General features: G+C 36.8%; 3 protein-coding genes across 14 annotated transcripts in view; 1 reads left to right on the top strand and 2 right to left on the bottom strand.

Annotated features, from left to right (window-relative positions):
* Positions 1-6,614, bottom strand: part of nSMase (neutral sphingomyelinase) — a 13,740-nt gene extending 7,126 nt beyond the window's left edge. For 2 of the 8 annotated variants that reach the window (XM_022834982.2, XM_086968723.1), the window contains exon 1: positions 2,296-2,935. The gene's annotated coding sequence lies outside the window, so the exon portion shown is untranslated. The other 6 variants (XM_086968724.1, XM_022834980.2, XM_022834988.2 and 3 more) reach the window with 6 other exon arrangements.
* LOC111261456 (protein O-linked-mannose beta-1,2-N-acetylglucosaminyltransferase 1) overlaps positions 1-16,434 on the top strand; it is a 52,291-nt gene extending 35,857 nt beyond the window's left edge. For 3 of the 4 annotated variants that reach the window (XM_086968721.1, XM_086968720.1, XM_086968719.1), the window contains exons 10-17: positions 8,914-9,047; positions 9,342-9,470; positions 9,868-9,967; positions 10,322-10,371; positions 10,545-10,711; positions 14,798-14,953; positions 15,150-15,302; positions 15,659-16,434. In XM_086968721.1, coding sequence (XP_086824847.1) covers positions 8,914-9,047; positions 9,342-9,470; positions 9,868-9,967; positions 10,322-10,371; positions 10,545-10,711; positions 14,798-14,953; positions 15,150-15,302; positions 15,659-15,845 — 1,076 coding nt within the window. In that variant the 3' untranslated portion in view covers positions 15,846-16,434. Of the gene's footprint in view, positions 1-8,913; positions 9,048-9,341; positions 9,471-9,867; positions 9,968-10,321; positions 10,372-10,544; positions 10,712-14,512; positions 14,572-14,797; positions 14,954-15,149; positions 15,303-15,658 lie in introns of those variants that run through there. The other variant, XM_086968722.1, reaches the window with a different exon arrangement.
* LOC111261459 (uncharacterized) lies at positions 11,076-14,123 on the bottom strand. 2 transcript variants are annotated; one of them, XM_022834992.2, is made up of 5 exons: positions 13,689-14,114; positions 13,136-13,192; positions 12,355-12,474; positions 11,695-11,805; positions 11,076-11,433 (listed from the first exon to the last, which is right to left on the bottom strand). In XM_022834992.2, exons 1-5 carry the CDS (start codon positions 13,822-13,824, stop codon positions 11,315-11,317), a joined length of 543 nt encoding a protein of 180 aa, XP_022690727.1. In that variant the 5' UTR covers positions 13,825-14,114; the 3' UTR covers positions 11,076-11,314. The 2 variants fall into 2 exon arrangements, with proteins under 2 accessions (XP_022690727.1, XP_022690728.1); XM_022834993.2 differs by lacking the exon at positions 11,695-11,805 and having other exon boundaries at positions 13,689-14,123.
* Positions 16,435-17,161: the final 727 nt, after the last annotated feature.

The following is a 17,161-nucleotide window of genomic DNA, read 5'->3' as shown; positions in this document are numbered from 1 at the left end:
ATACGTTTAGAAGCTTATTTATCCCGGTCTAATAAAGATGCACGTTACGTATTTCGTTTCAGAAATCGTGCATCGATTTTTCGATTCATGCCAAACCTCTTCAACGGTATATGCCCAAGAACAAAACCACCTTCAAATACAAAGTCTGGAAAGTTGTCGCTTCAACGCCTTTTGAATATTTTATCCTACTACTGATTGTGCTCAACACTGTTCTACTTATGAATACATAGCCGTAATAGTAACAGAAGTATAATTAATATCAATTTGACGCTTGCCTATGTAATCTTATTATTTATCTAACTTGATCAAAATCGAAATTATTTTGAACGAGTTTTTAATTTACTGAGTCTTTCTAACTATCTGATTTGCTCATGCGTCATTCTCGACCACCATATGATGTTTACCTGATAATAGGGCCACAATTACTATGTCCTACTAGCTGAATGCCTAATCACCTATATATACACAAGATCAAATAGCAAATCGAACCTACAACAACAAGTATCCCCGTACTTATACGGAAAAAAAATGACGGAAACTATCGCAACGGATTAAACCAGCATCGTTCTGATAAAATCAAAGAACCATCAATTTTTACCAGAGATGCGATATTTGGTTATGTGCTGATAAGGTCGAGGTGACCTGAGACAATAGTTGCGTTCACGTTTTAATCAGTAAGTATTCTCTCTCTGAGTGAAATAGTCTAGAGTCATATGAATAAAGACAAATCGGAACATTTGCACCCTCTTCTAAATTCTCTACCTAGGTTTTCTACTTTTGTGGCGCTTTCAATTAAAAAACTAATGGTAAGGCCTAATAGGTTAAATAATAAATAGGAATATGCACACTGTAGCATCGACATATTTTAAATATTTTGTCCTGTAGTCGTTATAAAGCATTATCAAGCTAATTTCAATAACCCATACGTACTCCAAACTTTGCTTTATAACAATATAATTTGCAGTATCCTGATTTGGAGAATTCTCCTAGCTTTAGGACCTTCTCCTAAACCGGGAACTGTAACGCCAGCCAATACAAATGGCGCGATGTATACAAATATTTCCGTCAACGACCGACGTTCAGATTTCCCATATAACCACTAAGAACATTGTGTGATGATTTTTGAAAGAATTATAACAACTGTCAAGTCTGTGTAAGTCCGCCATTTTGGTTTTTCACTCCAATGTAACTATTTAATTCTCAAACTGTACATTAATGATATCTATTAAAAATTGGCTTCGCTGTCGCACATAAATGGATCGCTGTCAACTAACAACTATAGGACAACGCTTCAGAAATGATTCAATCATAGCCACACTGACGTTAACATAAAAAGAGCCCTGCTTACATAGATTAGATGAGTATCAAGTACAATGACACAAATATCTTCATTAAACAGCATACGGTAATATATGATCATTAATCCGACCGCTAACCTTTACTTCTGATGCCTTTCAATACAATTGATTGATATTGTGAGGGCAAAAGGCCACTCGGCTAATTCTTTCAGGCACTAAAAAAGAAAGCTACTTCTACTCAGAGCTGCCTGAAGAACAGCAAAAACACTGACTTGTCTTGACCAAGAGAGGCAAGCTATAATCAGATCCAATCGTGTATCAAGTGGTTATCGACGATCCTTTCCTCTTAGTAAACGATCAAATGTTAACAGGCCAATCAATAAAGGTACTTAGAGAAAGTAGCTAAGAGGTTATTGGGTAGGATAACGATAAACGAGTGCAGCGGTTCAGGGTAGTTACTTAAAATGGTACGTTGATTTATCAGTGGATTAGGGGGTGGTTCAAAAGTAGGTTACTATAACGTGTGTATTTCGAAAAAGCTCAACAAAATAGCAGGCCCGGTTTTCGAATATAGCATTCTGATCGGAAGGGTGTACTTGGCGCTGACAGTTTTGCTAAGTTAAGGACCATTAAAAACATCGTTCCATACAAATATATATATATATATATATATAACCCAAACAGATAATGTATAAGCTTCGTCATGATTTCGGCACACAGTCGATTAATTACCGAAGAATATATTTCAAATAGTAAGCGATTTTCAATTGTCATTGATTCGCTATTGCCAACCTTTTAATTCGCTCTGATCTTACCGAAACCCCTACATATCATATTTCTAATTTATATACACGTGTCTCGAGAAGTTCCGAATTCATGGACATTAACGTGTTCGATCATACACATATAATGAAAATAGGTAGTAGTCAATCACATATATGCCATAAACGGCTTATTCGCAGCATAAACCAACAATCTAAATACTATTAATACACACAAAAAAACAGCTGAATACTATTAATCGCACGCATAACAGCCCTTATAAGCTCAGATGGGTTGAACCATAGTGCCTACGATCCGGCTCGTATCGATCTGTTTACAAAGCGCCAGGGGGCGCCTGTAGCAGCGAATTATCTGCCAGCTTCCCGTAATTGGACCTGTCTGATTGGCGAAAACGGTTGGTGGCGTATTTGCCCGTGCCCTTACCGCGGATGTGGCATTATGACATTAATATATTTATATGTATAACGTCCGCGAAATGATGCAGCAGAGATTGGTCTGAGTGCCTTTGTTGTAGATGCTTTATGTTTATCGTGAACATTCTGCCGCTATAGGAGCCCTGCCAAATTTTTCTAACTATATGTGGCTTCCACATAGGAGAGTGGATCGAGACACGAGGTTATATGGACAAAACGACAGAGCCTGCAAGTATTCACTGGCAATACAAGAATATCGCACAGACTTGAAATTTCCCAAGGAATTCAAACTGTCAGTAAATCAGTTATAGCAAATGAGCAAGCTAAATGTTTATGTTTACTAGCCTTTTAATATGCACCTAGTGTCTTATTAAAATATTGTACACCATATAAGGGCTGCCTTAAAAGGATGTGACATAATAAAAACCCACCTTACCTTTTTAATGGTGAGCGAGTACTTATTTACATAGAAGAACTTAATTAATTCTCGATTATAAGAAGAAATTTTCTGCTTTTTTACTTACTCTACTAATCATATATAATGTGGCTCTAAATCGAGAACCGCCATACAGTCTGCTCTTATTTTTTGAAGCGAAGGTACGATAAAATACGTTTAAAGGTCATTTGCCTTGCAATGGCAAAGTTAGCTAACTGACGCCGTCAGTGCGTACGCAGCACTTGGTACACAGAGATGGCTATAGTCGCACTGTTGCCTCAGCGAGTAAAAGCTTTCAATTAAAATGCAAACAAGCGAATATTATGCTTTCATAGCTGCTTGACAAATGCCATAGTCAAATGCAAAAAAAAGATATTCACTACAGCAGACTTTTGGCACTACAATGAAAATCTTCCCGAATGTTTTGCAGTTAAACGTGTTTACCTCAAATGTTTAAAGCGTTTCATACTAAACTTATCGTGTCTAATAACTGCTCCTAGATGAAGCCAACACAGTTCAAGCTATCACTATCCAGGGATTTAAATACCATTTTTGAGTGCGTGAACGGCAGACGTCAACATTCACTTTTATACTGCACATTCACATAGAAGACTATGGAAGCTCATAAAGCTGCTAGATTAAAAAAGCCAACACAGAGTAACTCGGAGTCAACTTTGAAACCTCCTTACTGGTCGTACTCAGACAAACAGTTCGGGCCGTTGTATGATTTCAATCCACTTCACCTGATTTAGCATCGTTGCAAGCCAATACTGCATGGCCAAACGGACATTACGACTAACTCCACCGTTGGCTCGGCCGAAGAGCGATCCTGTTCAATCTTTAAAACGATTCCTGAACTGTTATAGGCAGGTAAATTACGAGCAACCGCTGCTGTGAAGCTATACCTCAATAAGAACTCCCCTTGGTGTCCTGGTGAGTAAATGTGATCTCGGTCATTAAGTTTCGATAAAAACAAGCCCACTGCAGGACACTATTTTAATCTAAAAGGTTTTGGAGAATTAGCTAAACAATGTGCTAGGCAATTTATATTTTTCATCTAAGTGTATTATATCCATACGTATATAGCTTCCGCAGTGAATGGAGCAAAACTACAATGACAATCAAAAGCATGTAATGAGAAATGCTAAATGTTGTTATTATTTAAACCATTATTGGCCCTCTTTACAAAGCTTTATATCGATAAAATTAATACAAATTTTAGCAACGTTTATGAAAAACGGTAGATATTTTCACATCACACAAACAAGCCCCTTGCACCTGGTTTGCGAGAAATCATGCAATCGAGGCTCAATGAATGCATACAGCTCCTTCCTAGGAGGCGATCGTGAGTGCTAAATAAGCGGCTGGTCCATCTCTCGAAATGTGTGAATTACAAACGGCGCCTAATAGCGAATGCCTATCGTGTCAGCGTATATTATATTGCTGTCTGAAATGAGCATTACATCGAAAATACGCTTACACGATTTATACGCTGTTTTCGTGGATTTTGTGCGTCATTCGACATTGTGCTACGAACCTTTGTATCGGACGCACCCGCAAAATTAGCTGTGCCGTTTGCAGTATTTGGTTTACTACAAGTAAATCCATAATTGAAAGTTGGAACAGTTGCTGACGGCGTCGTTTAGCGGCCCAAATTTCGTAATTGATCACGCAGAAAGCGATAATATAAGTCTGCTTTGATTTTTAAGCCTCCGAGTACGGCACGACTTTTCCGAAAACGACTAACGACGCGCAGATTCACCTAGATATTCTTTTTTTTTTTTGCCCCCAAAGGTTTCGTTAGTTTTTAGCCGCACTCATTTCCATTTCTTCAAAATCCAGTGAAACAGCTGGGGCTACTAGTTAACTCTACTATTTCTACAACAGTTAACCATCGTACAGGAACTTGTAATTAGAGGTACGTCACTGCTATTTGTAAAACAACAATAGCGCACTGCGGGACAAAGACTTACCGTCTAGCGCCTATTGGCGTACCCTGTCACCAAATGCAGAGAGCTTATTTCTATAAACGCATTCAACTACCACCGAAACCGACCTAACTCAGATGCGCCTCATGTCAGAGCTGGCTGGTTTACATCCACTAGAAACCTCTTGCTATCGAACCCAATAAATAACAAACATTTCAGCCTTCCGAAAATAGCGGTACATGAAACAGTCTTCGTTGCTTATTTGGTGAAAATGCCTATTTCTTTACTACTGATTTATGGGGTATTTCCTAAAAACAGCCGTGTACAAGAATCGTCACATGCTATCAGTATCTATAATGTGTGAGTCGAACGGCACTTGTCGACGTGTTTTAAATGAAGCTAAGTTAGCATAATAATCATTACAACTGCAAGTAGAGCATAAGAACAAGGGAACGTATTATTAAATGTTTATTTTGTCAAGTTTCGTGTATACTATTCTGTGAAGGTGTCAAACCACAAATTAGAACATATATCACCGGGCACTCGATGCTTGAAGAAAAGCACTTATTCCAGCGACAAACGTCGAATACCTGTTTATTTTTAGCTAAACGAAAATCCCGAAAGGAAATACTTCGACAAAATAAAAACACTCTATATACGCCTACGCTGAAGCCATTTCCCAATTGATTGTAACAGTTAAGTAATCATAAACGATTTCGCAAACAAACTGCAGATGTTACGCCGTGTAAGCCGGCTTTGTTGTACACAAGAGTTACGTAAGAGAGCTGACTAGTAGCGCATCAGCTGTGAAACAAAGGTACAGCCTGAGACAGCCGTCACGGTCAACGTGCCACTCTTGCTGTGGCAGTCAAATTGAAAACAAGTATTCGCTCATTGTCGATACATAGAGCATATCGGCCCAAACAACTACACAAACCAATACATAACCCTTCACAAGTTGGCAATCTAAGAAGTCACGACAGGAGTCACGTGTACGCTATGTATAAATAAACCTTTCGTGTACTATATGGCATATAGTGTCAGCGGATTCAAAAGTCTCCGACGCGGCACTGCACCAAATTTTCTTATGACTAGGCTCTTATGACCAAAAAACTTATGACTAAGTTAAGTTCGCCATGTTTTGCTGGAAGACAGCTAAATAATAATTTGTTATTCAATTATTCTCCTGTTTATTTGATTTCGAAGTCAGCAACCTAATTCAAAACCTGCTCAAACTCTATAGAGCGATAACAAATTTTTCATGTGTGTCGGATACCTGTGTGTTTCCCTTTATCTTTACTCACCTAGAATATAATAGATATTTTGATTGTTTTCGGCGACACTAACAGCGCAGCTCTGGTTCGTTTTTTAGATGATTATACCATACCCGAATTTTGTTTCATTTGGCATAGGCACTTGCTTCATTAAACGGGCCACTGGCACCGACCGTTGTACAACGACACCGCATCTAGTCACCACATTGACATAGTCCGATAAATTAGCTATTCTTGTCGATGGGCAAGACAACACAACGAAGCCGACCAACGGGTTTGTGTGCTCCCCAGCTGATCGCAACGGGAGAGAACAGTCAATGGGTCATCACTTCGATGATCTTGCCTGGCTGTCCAGCTTTTAGGCGCTTGGCTCGCAAGCAGAGCAGCACAAGTAGAACTTCACCGAAGGACGAAAAATCGGGGTTACGTAAGAATAGCCGAAGGAATTGTCCACTGAGTAACACTACAGATTTATTTAAAATTGTCAAAGTGAGTTATTAATATTTCCTGAAAATTCCGCCTGTTCCCAAGCATTATGGAGGTGATCACGACTTGATAGCGTCTCAAAAACTGTAATCTAAGTAATAAAAACTTCATTTGATTAACATGTAAATAGCAAATGGCATTAAGTGTATGGCTTCGCTGCAGAAATGAGATAAACAGTTAATTTGGTGCTATGGCCATTTTTGGTTGATCGAGATGTAGGATTTACCTTTGAAGTGTCCTTTAGAGTATGTTCAAAGTAAAGCAAAAGTCCATCGATGTCAGGTTTAAGTAAAAGGCAGAGTATTCTATGGGACCCCTTCATCCAACAAGATACTCATTAAAATGTTCATTGGTTCTCCGTTTTCAACAAAATTCTCCTTGCAACAGTTACTGCACTGTTAAAAAAGAACCATATTATGCCAGTGTCTAAATTTACTGCGTAAAATTCACTCAATAAATGCAGCTACGTAGAATAAGTGTGCTATTTTAGCTAGCATATACAGTTGCCTCTTCGAAAAGTTTCATCCGAAATGTGCCATTTCCCAAGTACATTTAGAAAACTTGTGTTCTTCGGTCCGTATTAGGTGCCGTTGTTCGAATTTTTCTTTTATAATGCCTTAAAATGCGATGGCTATTTGAGATGTGCATGCCTAGTCTTTATTGCCTTAGAGACTTTTTGGATGTTCCGTGCTTCCAATAGCATTTTAAAATAAAAGCTTAGTCTTAGTTGTTTTCAATTGAACACATATTAGAACGAAAGAACAATCAAAAAGTTGCAAAAATCACGTATACTTTGAGACTCACTGTACAAGCAAGAGAAATCTGATTCTTTTCAAAAAAACCTTGAAACCCTTATGTTATTAATATTGTTTTTAAGGAATTAAAGTACACAACATTACGCTTTGCATAGTACAATCAGTGCTAAACTAGCGTCAAACAGCCATCCTTTTGAATATTTTGAATTTATGTGACAACAATTATTTTCTTTCGCGTATCAAGGCTAAATTATAAAAGGAAGGTCTAAAAAAAGAGCTTTTCTCCATTTAAAGAATGTCTCATTAATTTTTTTCGTCATTCATTGAATCAATGGTACCAGTACAAATAGTGACCTTGAAAACTCTGTAGTGGTGAACAATGCCATTTTGGTTATGCGTTATTTATTCGTCATCTATGTGGTATTATTAAGTAGTTTGGGAGGTTCTAATCTCAACTTGGGAGCTATCGCACAGGCTTTCGTCTTGGATAAATAGTCGCAAATGCTGCATACTTTCTGAATTAGCGATAAAATATTTTTAGCCATTTTAATCATATTATGATTAAAATGAAGAAAAGCAACTGTGAATTAGTAGAGCGGAACTTAAGATTAGCGTCTCGTTCGAAGATCCTATTCTATATCCTATAGCACACATAAACGCTATTCGATTGTCGGCCACTGTCAGATGATGGTGGTGAATAAAGTTAAGGAGGATCACACATGCTAGATGTTCATTGACAGATAAACTTAATAGCGAGTAAATATGCGTCTCGTAAATCTTTGGACTCGCTAAACTGAACAACTACAGCACTTAAATTTTCCACATATTCTATTAGCTATTACTGAACTCAAAATGCAATTATTAACGTTTTTATTTAACTAGAAGTGAGAAAAAAGTGTCCTAAAGCAACGGTGTTAATTGTTATTTTGTTAACGATTTGTGTTTTCACTTATCCCTTATTATATTGTTATCTTACCTTGAGAGCTAAGAGATATCCTTAGCAGATGTCTCTAAAGCCTACTCAAGAGCAGGACTAGTAAGGATATGCAAAGAAAAAAATGTAGCGCATGTTTTTATTTAGTTGTTTAAAAATTGACACAATTTTTTCATAGGTTTAAGAAAAGGAAATTTTTCAACTTGGAGAAGAGTCCTTTTCAGCTTGTAGATGATGCTGTGCTGCTGAAGAGAATCTTCTTTGATATTTGCTTGTATATACGTAGTCCAGTTGTTACTTAAGGTATACTATAAACAGCTGAAGAATTTCCATTTTCATTCCATTGAATTCCATTCCAGGGTTTATTCTCCCAGGCTGACAGGTTATGATGTGACCGCTGCGTCATTTGAAAAATTACAATCCTCATATTCACTATGAAGAGGACTATAGCGCTACTTCGCCTGACCATAGCGTCATTCTTAAAATCTCCCTTGGTTGGTCAGGGATAGACATACAAGCGAGATTTCTGATAATAATACTTCAAGTTTACAAATCAGTTTGGAGTAAGAGGAATCGACATAATGCTATTTTCACGAATCTTTGTAGTTGAAGGTATGCCAGTTCATCCTGATCCGTCTCAGCACGACAACACGGATCGAGCAGCCTTCTGTCATAGACACGCTAATGTTCTGCCTACTTTCTGCACAGGGGATTCAAAACCTGCACAACATATTTTCCAGGTAAGACATAGAAACTACTCACCTCGTTAACATAATTGTCGCTTCCTTTTTTTTTTCGTATAAAAGCATTATGAATTTCCACATTCGCTTGTTATGATCATCATGCTTATCTTACTTATTTGTAGTATGGCAAAATATGGTGTGCTGAACGGGCCTTTAATTTTAGTTCTTGTATTTCCCAAGTGTTTTCCAAATTATATAACACTCCTAAGAAAAACAGACAAGAATTAACAAAGCTAAACAAAATTATTTTTGAGTTAATTGGAAAAGCAGCTACTTAACTTTTCTTTACAGCCCAAGGTTCCGGAAAACAAGCTGTCATCATCACCGATCATCGTAGTTTCGGGTCCCCAGAGCCGATTTTTACCGCAGACGCTCGACACTTTGGCATTGCAGAGCGGACTTGTTCGAGAGAACGTATTGGTAGGCGCTATTGCTATGGTTTTATATATTAAGACAAGAGTTTAATGGCACATTACAAGTAGTGATTAAGAGAATATCGTTTATTTATGTTTATGAACATTTATTGTATTGGAAAGCATTTGCTCTTTAGACCAAAACTAATGTTTATGCTAGGTAACATTATATGAATGTTGACTAGCAAAATGCAGAATACTGCACTGGAGTTAGATGTCTTATTGACGACTAAAGCAGAAGCCCTTTTTAAAGAACAAAGACCTATTGCCTGTTTTACTCCCTAACCTAAGCCAAGGTTTAATTTACTAGTTGCAAATGTTTGCTTTAACAGAAATAAACACAAACCAAATATGGAGCTATAACTTTACTTGGCGTTTGTTTCTGTATTACAATAATTTTCCAGGTTTTCCACGAGACCGACGACCTAAAAGCGCAGGACCTTTGCGAGTTGTTCAATTTTTCGTGTCAGCTCCTTCAAAGTGATTTGTCTGGGGGTCATTGTGGTATGTGAAAAAAGGATTCTTTAGCAGACTGTCCATTTGCTAATTAGTATTGTCCAATGGACCTGAAAAATAACGATACCTCACAAAAATCATATCGTAAAGTCCCTTTGACAAATCTTGACTAATTTTAAAGGACTCATTTATGTTTTAGCAAGGACTGAAACTTCTTAAGTCTACTGGAGCCGCTGAAGCCTCTGCGCCCCTGGCATAAATAAACAAAATAAAGAGAATAAAAAAAAAATAAAAGAGGATTAGCTTTCTTGAGTAAACTCTAATCTGCAAGGAAAATCCAACTAATATATTAATTCACAATCTTTCCGTTGTTGTATCGTTGATTTCCCTGGATCAATGAAGAACTGTTGGGGCAAGCGATGGATACTACAGAAACGATATATCCTGATGCGGTAAGGCTGCTAAGATCGAATCAAAATTGTAAAGAAGCATCATATTCCTTGATCATCGATTCATAAAAAATAGGCGCGTACTTAAATTGTTCTATGTAAGTTAAATCTACTGCTAACAAATCATTTTGTAGCAGTCTCTTTTTTGTAACTTCCGTATGCTTATCCAATTTTAGCCCTACATGACGATTATCGAGCCGGATGTTCTCTTGGGGTCGGATTTTCTATCATATGCTTCAGCGATGGCGTCGCTCCTTGATGTGGATTCTACCATTGGCAGTGTGTCTGGATTTAACCCTGATGGAAGTAATCTCCTCTCTAAGGATCCATCTCAAGCGTATAGGTCTGTACCACGATTTCGACGCATGATCAAGATTTGCCCTCGATTATTGACAAATGTTTAGACCTGACCAATAACTTTGGTTAAACAACAAATGTTTTCCGATTCAGCAGTTTCTACACACAACCTCAGTAATAAAAAAAAACGATTTTTCAAAGCATTTCATCAGATATAAGCTTTAAGTGATACAGTTACATACTATTATTATTGTTCACGTTATTATTAGAACGACAAGTAAGAACTCTTACGAACTTTGTAAGTTCGTGAAAGTACGACGCTGCTGAAATTTTAACACCTTGAAAATTACCTATCACTGTTTACATCTTAACCTCTACATATTTCGCATGCATAGCAATTAACCGCAGTGTATTACAAAACAAAATAGTTTATTCATTATTTTTTAGTAAAAACGTAGAAACACATGAAGTTCAAATATACAATGTATAAATACTATTCACTTCTTTTTATTATCTGTAAAATAAGCCCTTCTCGTTATAATTATCATTTACATTTTTTTGGTAGCAAGATCGCACCGTTTGTCCTTTAATTAAAAATAGAGTATTTCCAGGCTTACATGCCACTTTTGGGGTATTCCTCCCGATCGTATCAATGCATGCCAAGAGTTTTTTTAAAACGCCTTGTCATTGTGGCTATCAATTCGTTGAGAATAGGCTGTTCGGAGACGAGATCCAAAAAATTTTCCACGGGAGGCTCACTTCGGATACCTTTAGCAACAAAAAGAAAAAAGATGGCAGACGTTGTTTTTTTTAAATTAAATGCTTATTTTTTTGAAAGTGTTTATTTTAAATTAGAATCCCATAATTAAAAAGTGGCAGCTTGTTTTTCGACCTACTGGTTGCTGTAGGAAAAATTGCTGATGACAAAATTGAGAGCTAAAAAGCTGATTATCAAAACATGATTAAATTAATCCGTTTTTGCCATTACGAAACAAGAACTATATATTATTATTCCCAAATGATACCGACCCTTAAAAGAGTTGTTCTCCTCGTCACACGAAATCTCGAACCAAGCTGTTTGAGAATTAATTTTAATCTCTATTCGAGCTACTCCAGGTTCCGGAACAGTCACAATGGGGCCTAATTATAATAAAAAATTTACCAATGTAATTGTAACATAAATAGTAATTAACAGTATATATGAAATTAGCTTTTTGAAGAAGTTTTTTTGATTTGATAAAATAAAAGTGCCAGCGTTTGGCAGTCTATATTTATTTAAGATTATCTATTTAAACGTCTAGTAAACCTTTACGGATATGATCGTTTCGTAAAGGTTTCGTGGCTATGTAAGAAAGTCAATCATCAGCAGCATCATCAAATTTATTTAAAAAGATTTTGTAAAATTTTTAATCTATATTAGAGAAACTATCCTTGCTAATTCTCGTTCTAAACACTTTTTTGTACGGATTTTATAAGCCACACGAAAATAGCTCAACCTACTCATCGATATAATCGTATTCAGCGTAAGACCGAGATCATTATCAAAGATTAGCTTATCGCAAACACATACTACGATAATACTTAATAACAAAAAATAATAGTCTCCTAGTTTATTCTGAGCTTAACAGTAAACTCGTTATTATCTCGTTGACGAACTTGGTCACTAGATTGGATCAGAAAACTACGTACTTTCATCTGAGTCCAGCTCCTTGATACGGCTCACGGCTAATTCTAGTCTAGCTTGAATTTCGCAAACGTCTTCTTCTATGGCAGCCTTCGTGGCTATGAATTCGTTATGTTTATTTATATCTGCAACAGCCAAATGCGTAAATAACTCCGGAATAATTATCTTGGTTACACGTTCGTTAATGCACAATTCTCGTAGAGGCTCGTGCTTTTGCATTTGCTTTTCGTCTAAACTTACGGAAAACAAATTTGCTAACGCAGCATACATGTGAAGTCTAATAGATCAGTAACTAATCATTTAAGTAACTATCCTTCTTTACCAGCTATATACACTACTACAAAGAGGGATCTCTAATGATCGATAGCATAGAACATTAGTAGAAGGATATATTGTAATGTCAGCTTTTTTTCATTAAACGCATTGAACATTAATTTCAGTAGTTATCAGATGAAGACATTTTAGTGATTCCTGAAAATCTTGTTTCTACGCTTTCCTTAAATTGACTGCGCAAAGAGCCTACTGGATTACTTTGGTGTCTCGGATAGGTTGAACATTCTACCTAGTTTCATCAGAGGCCGTTGTTTTTTTTCGTAAAAATATCTTTTTATGTAATTTCGTGATATCGATGATAAAAGGTAGCGTCGGGGACTCTAAACCAATATCCGGTTATAATTTAATTAGGCACATACAAAGTGATTCGTAATTAACTTGTTAATGAAGTAAGTTATTACACTTTAGTGGAGCGAGGTCAAATTTACGTTTCACCTAGTAACGACATCTTACCTGTTATTAGAGACATTTTTTCCTTTAACCTCGTGAGGAACTTGTCCAGAGATTCCACTGAAATCACAAAGAAATTTTCAACGAAAACCTACCTCATAAATTTATTTGAGGGGTTGAAAATCCGCATGAGAAACCCCGAATGCGTCCATTCAATCAATAAGTATAATTAATTAGATATATATAGGCTCTAAATCTCATGTAGGCTGCAAAATAACAAGGTAGTTAGCGTTTTACGGTCCATATGTGAATCTGTACATTTACATACCGTATTACCGTTTTTATTATGGACTACCTTACCCCACCCAGAGTTGTTGGATTATAGATGTACTTCAACTGAACCAAGACAAAACGAAAAATCTTAAAGAGGTAAATCTACTCTTTCAAAAAATATTTGAATCATTAAAGCAGTTGACAAATCTAAGAGGGCTTTTGGAGCCCACCGTACTGTTTTGGATATTACAAAACACTTAATCTTATAGCCCCATTGTAGATTTTCTTAATATATCTCCACCTCGCTCGATCATATCGTAAAGCCGTCAACTACAGTACGCACAGTTAACGTTAAGAGGATCCATTTTTGGAGGTACGTGCTCGCATTGAGGTTTGATTTCAGCAATTGCCGGTCGAATGGTGTTCACGACGAATTCGAGTGATCTCATCTCGGACTCATCCGATTCGATGCAAGCCATTGTATTTTTCACTTTTCAAAAGTTTCACGCTAACACTGACGAAAGTTTCAAGTTTTCATCGCAGTTCACGCAGGCACTGGATAACCGGCGAATAACTCACGTTTACGAGACCGTTTGTTAATTAGTGATCGTACAGATTGATATAAAGCATTACGTAGAACGTACCCTGGCGTCTCAGGTATATTCTTTGCGGTTCATTTACCTAGTATCTCTTTGTTTTTTGTTGGGGTCTATCTGAGCCTAGTTCGAAAGTCAACACATAGGCTAAAATTCAAATTCGAACATGGATATTCATTGGTTGTGACGGAAGCACTCGCCGAAAGAGAGAGGAAATTTAAAAAAGGTTTTGGCGCGAAAGCTAACCGCGGTTTGAGACACTTGTATGCATTTGTTATTTGTGCGCATGATTCTTTTTCTTTTTATTGTCGCTTATTATATTTTTATTATTATTATTATTAGGTTTGTGCAGGGCAACATCTGTTGAACAAAATAAATACTGCCCAGCCTCACCTGTTCAAGGAATATGTTAGTCTGGAATACCTGAATACAGTGAGCATTTAATAATGACCTAGCGGATCGTATTTTACATGTGACATTAAGTTACAATTTGCTATTAGTTCCCATGAAATGATTTCAAAGACATTATTTCACTTGTTTTCATTAAAATAAGTAATCATGATTTGCGCAGGGAATCGCGATGACCCACCTGTCCTTCAGATGATGTGATGTGTGCTTTTCGAATGTTGCGTGAGTTATGAAACATTCTTAGATACACATAGATTAAATAAAATTTTCTTTATTATTTGGCACCATCTTTCTACTCAAATCTATAGGAGACTATAACCACCGATAGAATGTAGTAACATTAATGTTATTAGAAGCCTTTAGGTACAAATTCATATTGGTGTGCATCGTTTGGTTGTTACTTTTTTGGTCGTTTTTATATCTTTCATTGTTCTTTGTTCTATTGCAGAATTCAAGGTATTCCCGGAACAGCATTTGTTGTTCGGCGCGGTGGTTTCTCGGCTCGAGAACGCTGCGCTGGAGAACAGTGGGATTCGGTAGTGCCTGAGGTTTCTCGAGCGTTGGCGATATCTGACGACGCTCTCCAAAAACATAATGTGTATCTGTGAGTACATCAGTTGTCATCTAGCATGATGCATGATTGTTCACTTGTACACTTCTGCGTTTTTGTAGAAAGGCATATTTTTCTTTTTCTGTTAATCGTCCATAAAACGTGCATTCAGTTATTTGCTTTAACGACAATTGATTTCTACCTAGTTAACTAATGGATTTATTTAAACGATATTATTTGAATTTAACAGGGGAAGTCCATTGTCGTGGTCTGCGGCGCCCCATCTAGAGAAAGCCTTATACGATCAATGGCTATCGACTAATATACGGCAAAGTATTCTTGCGACCCTCGATCCTCAAGATTGCATTTTCGAGGGTCTGTCCTATGAAAATCTGCCGCCAAGGTACACGTTAATTAGCTAGCTGCTAAGTGTGAGCCCAGTTTATAGAATTTTCATGTATATTAGAAACATCTTTGTACGCCAGGTGCAAGAAAAATACAAATCTCGCTGACTTACTTTGTACGTGATCTGCACATTGCGCCGCCTGTTTGCCGGCATACAATAGAGCAGGAAGAGAAAATGCAGCGGAGGAACGTTGTGCATCGAAGATAACTTGTCTATGCCCAAAGAAATAGCGACCGATGAAGCAATAGCGCATTCAAAATGAGTATTCTAGATTAATCGTTTTAGCTGTTCCATAGTTGCTCACTTGACTCATCCGTGTATTAAGGCACCTTTTTTGTCTTTCATATTTACAGCCAAATCATTGCAACAATATTTGAACAGTCATTCCCATCGGACGAATCGGCCCTGAATCAATTGGCACGCAGGTGTTTCCAAATTGATCAAATACAGGCCGGCTATCGAGGACTCCATCGTCTGCATTTCAAAGATCATCCGCTATTCCTCATCGGAAGTAAAAGTCCTTTTGCTAAAGTAAGCTAGACATATTATATATTTTTAGAAGAAACAATAGAGTCATACTAATATACGAGGGCAAATTATTTGGAATTACGAGGAAATTTATTCAGCAAAATTGTCATAGCAAATTACTATCCCTTGTTGGATGTAGATACATATCAACAGGTATCGATCAGGACAAAAATATTGTTCGTGTATTTGAATAGTCACAAGTGACTTGATCACGTTATGTTAAATCGAAGATCGCACTGGATAATTATCAAGTTAGCAGAATCTGCATGCTCTTGATAGAGACGTCATACTGACAGTTTGTACTATGTAAATCCGGTGCTATTGTTTCAAGTTGAAAAAAGGTAATCTTTGTAATAGAGTTTCAAAAGTTATCTCGGTTGAATTATTTGCAATTGAAGTTAACGATACACTGTCAGTAATATCCTAGAAACACAAGTTAAAAAAAGCTGGTTTTACGAACAACGTGTCGAACCTATCCATACAAAAAATATGTTATGTGTGACGTATCGCTGTAAAACAAGCAGGCATACTAAATGTGATAAGACGCATCTTTGCCAAATATAAATAAACTGGTTATGTTCATAAGAAGTTTACTTCGGCACTATGCTTGCCTTTATTTTGTATATGTAGTGTAGTTTATTATTTTACAGCCGAAACACTTGGTTGAATAATAACTTGTGTGTGTCTTTTGACATCAATAATAGAAGCTTTATGCCTGGGCAAATTTTCACTCAAGACGTAATCTGACAGTGAACCGAACGCACGTTTCGGACACCCGGTATATTGCGAGTTTCTATCCCAAGAAAACGCGTAGACGAAACTCTTAAAACAAACGAAATACGGGAACTTGCAACATACTTTTCAAACTAACTGAGCTATTTGTTTATAAAATACTTAAGTTATCGTAATAAGTAATTTGAAAGACGCATACATAAGCTATGTCTAAACGCATTATTTGAGGTCCTTAGTTAATAATAATAATAAAAAAAACTAGTCAAGTTCAGTCTCTCTATAGTCGATCGATAATATTAAGTCAAATCTGTATCTCACTGATAGAGAAAAGGGGAATTAGAAAATTGTCAAAACTATTTTATTGCAGTATTGAATTTAAGTAGTTATGCGGAATATGTTAGAAGGGACTCATTATCTTAGCCTTTTAACCGCGTTCTTGACAAACGTAAACGCTATTGTTACCAAATGATGGGAGCTATAGTCATTCAACGGCGGTCTGATCGCTGCGGGCCTTACTATAAAAATCTATTCCGTGTTACAAATAAATGACAGTTGTATTCAGTTAATGCGTTTCAAAAAACGTTACTAGAATTAAG

Source organism: Varroa jacobsoni, unplaced genomic scaffold (genome assembly GCF_002532875.2).
Source record: "Varroa jacobsoni isolate VJ856 unplaced genomic scaffold, vjacob_1.0 scaffold_558, whole genome shotgun sequence".
NCBI classification, from domain to species: domain Eukaryota; kingdom Metazoa; phylum Arthropoda; class Arachnida; order Mesostigmata; family Varroidae; genus Varroa; species Varroa jacobsoni.
This window is presented reverse-complemented; position numbering and strand designations above follow the sequence as displayed.

Coding starts and splice junctions, on each gene's coding strand:
- LOC111261459 (XM_022834992.2), bottom strand. CDS start 13,824: ATGGCTTGCATCGAATCGGATGAGTCCGAGATGAGATCACTCGAATTC. Junction 12,475..13,135: donor AAAAATGTCTCTAATAACAG/GTAAGATGTCGT, acceptor TGGCTGTTGCAG/ATATAAATAAACATAACGAA. Junction 11,806..12,354: donor GGAGCTGGACTCAGATGAAA/GTACGTAGTTTT, acceptor TATTATAATTAG/GCCCCATTGTGACTGTTCCG.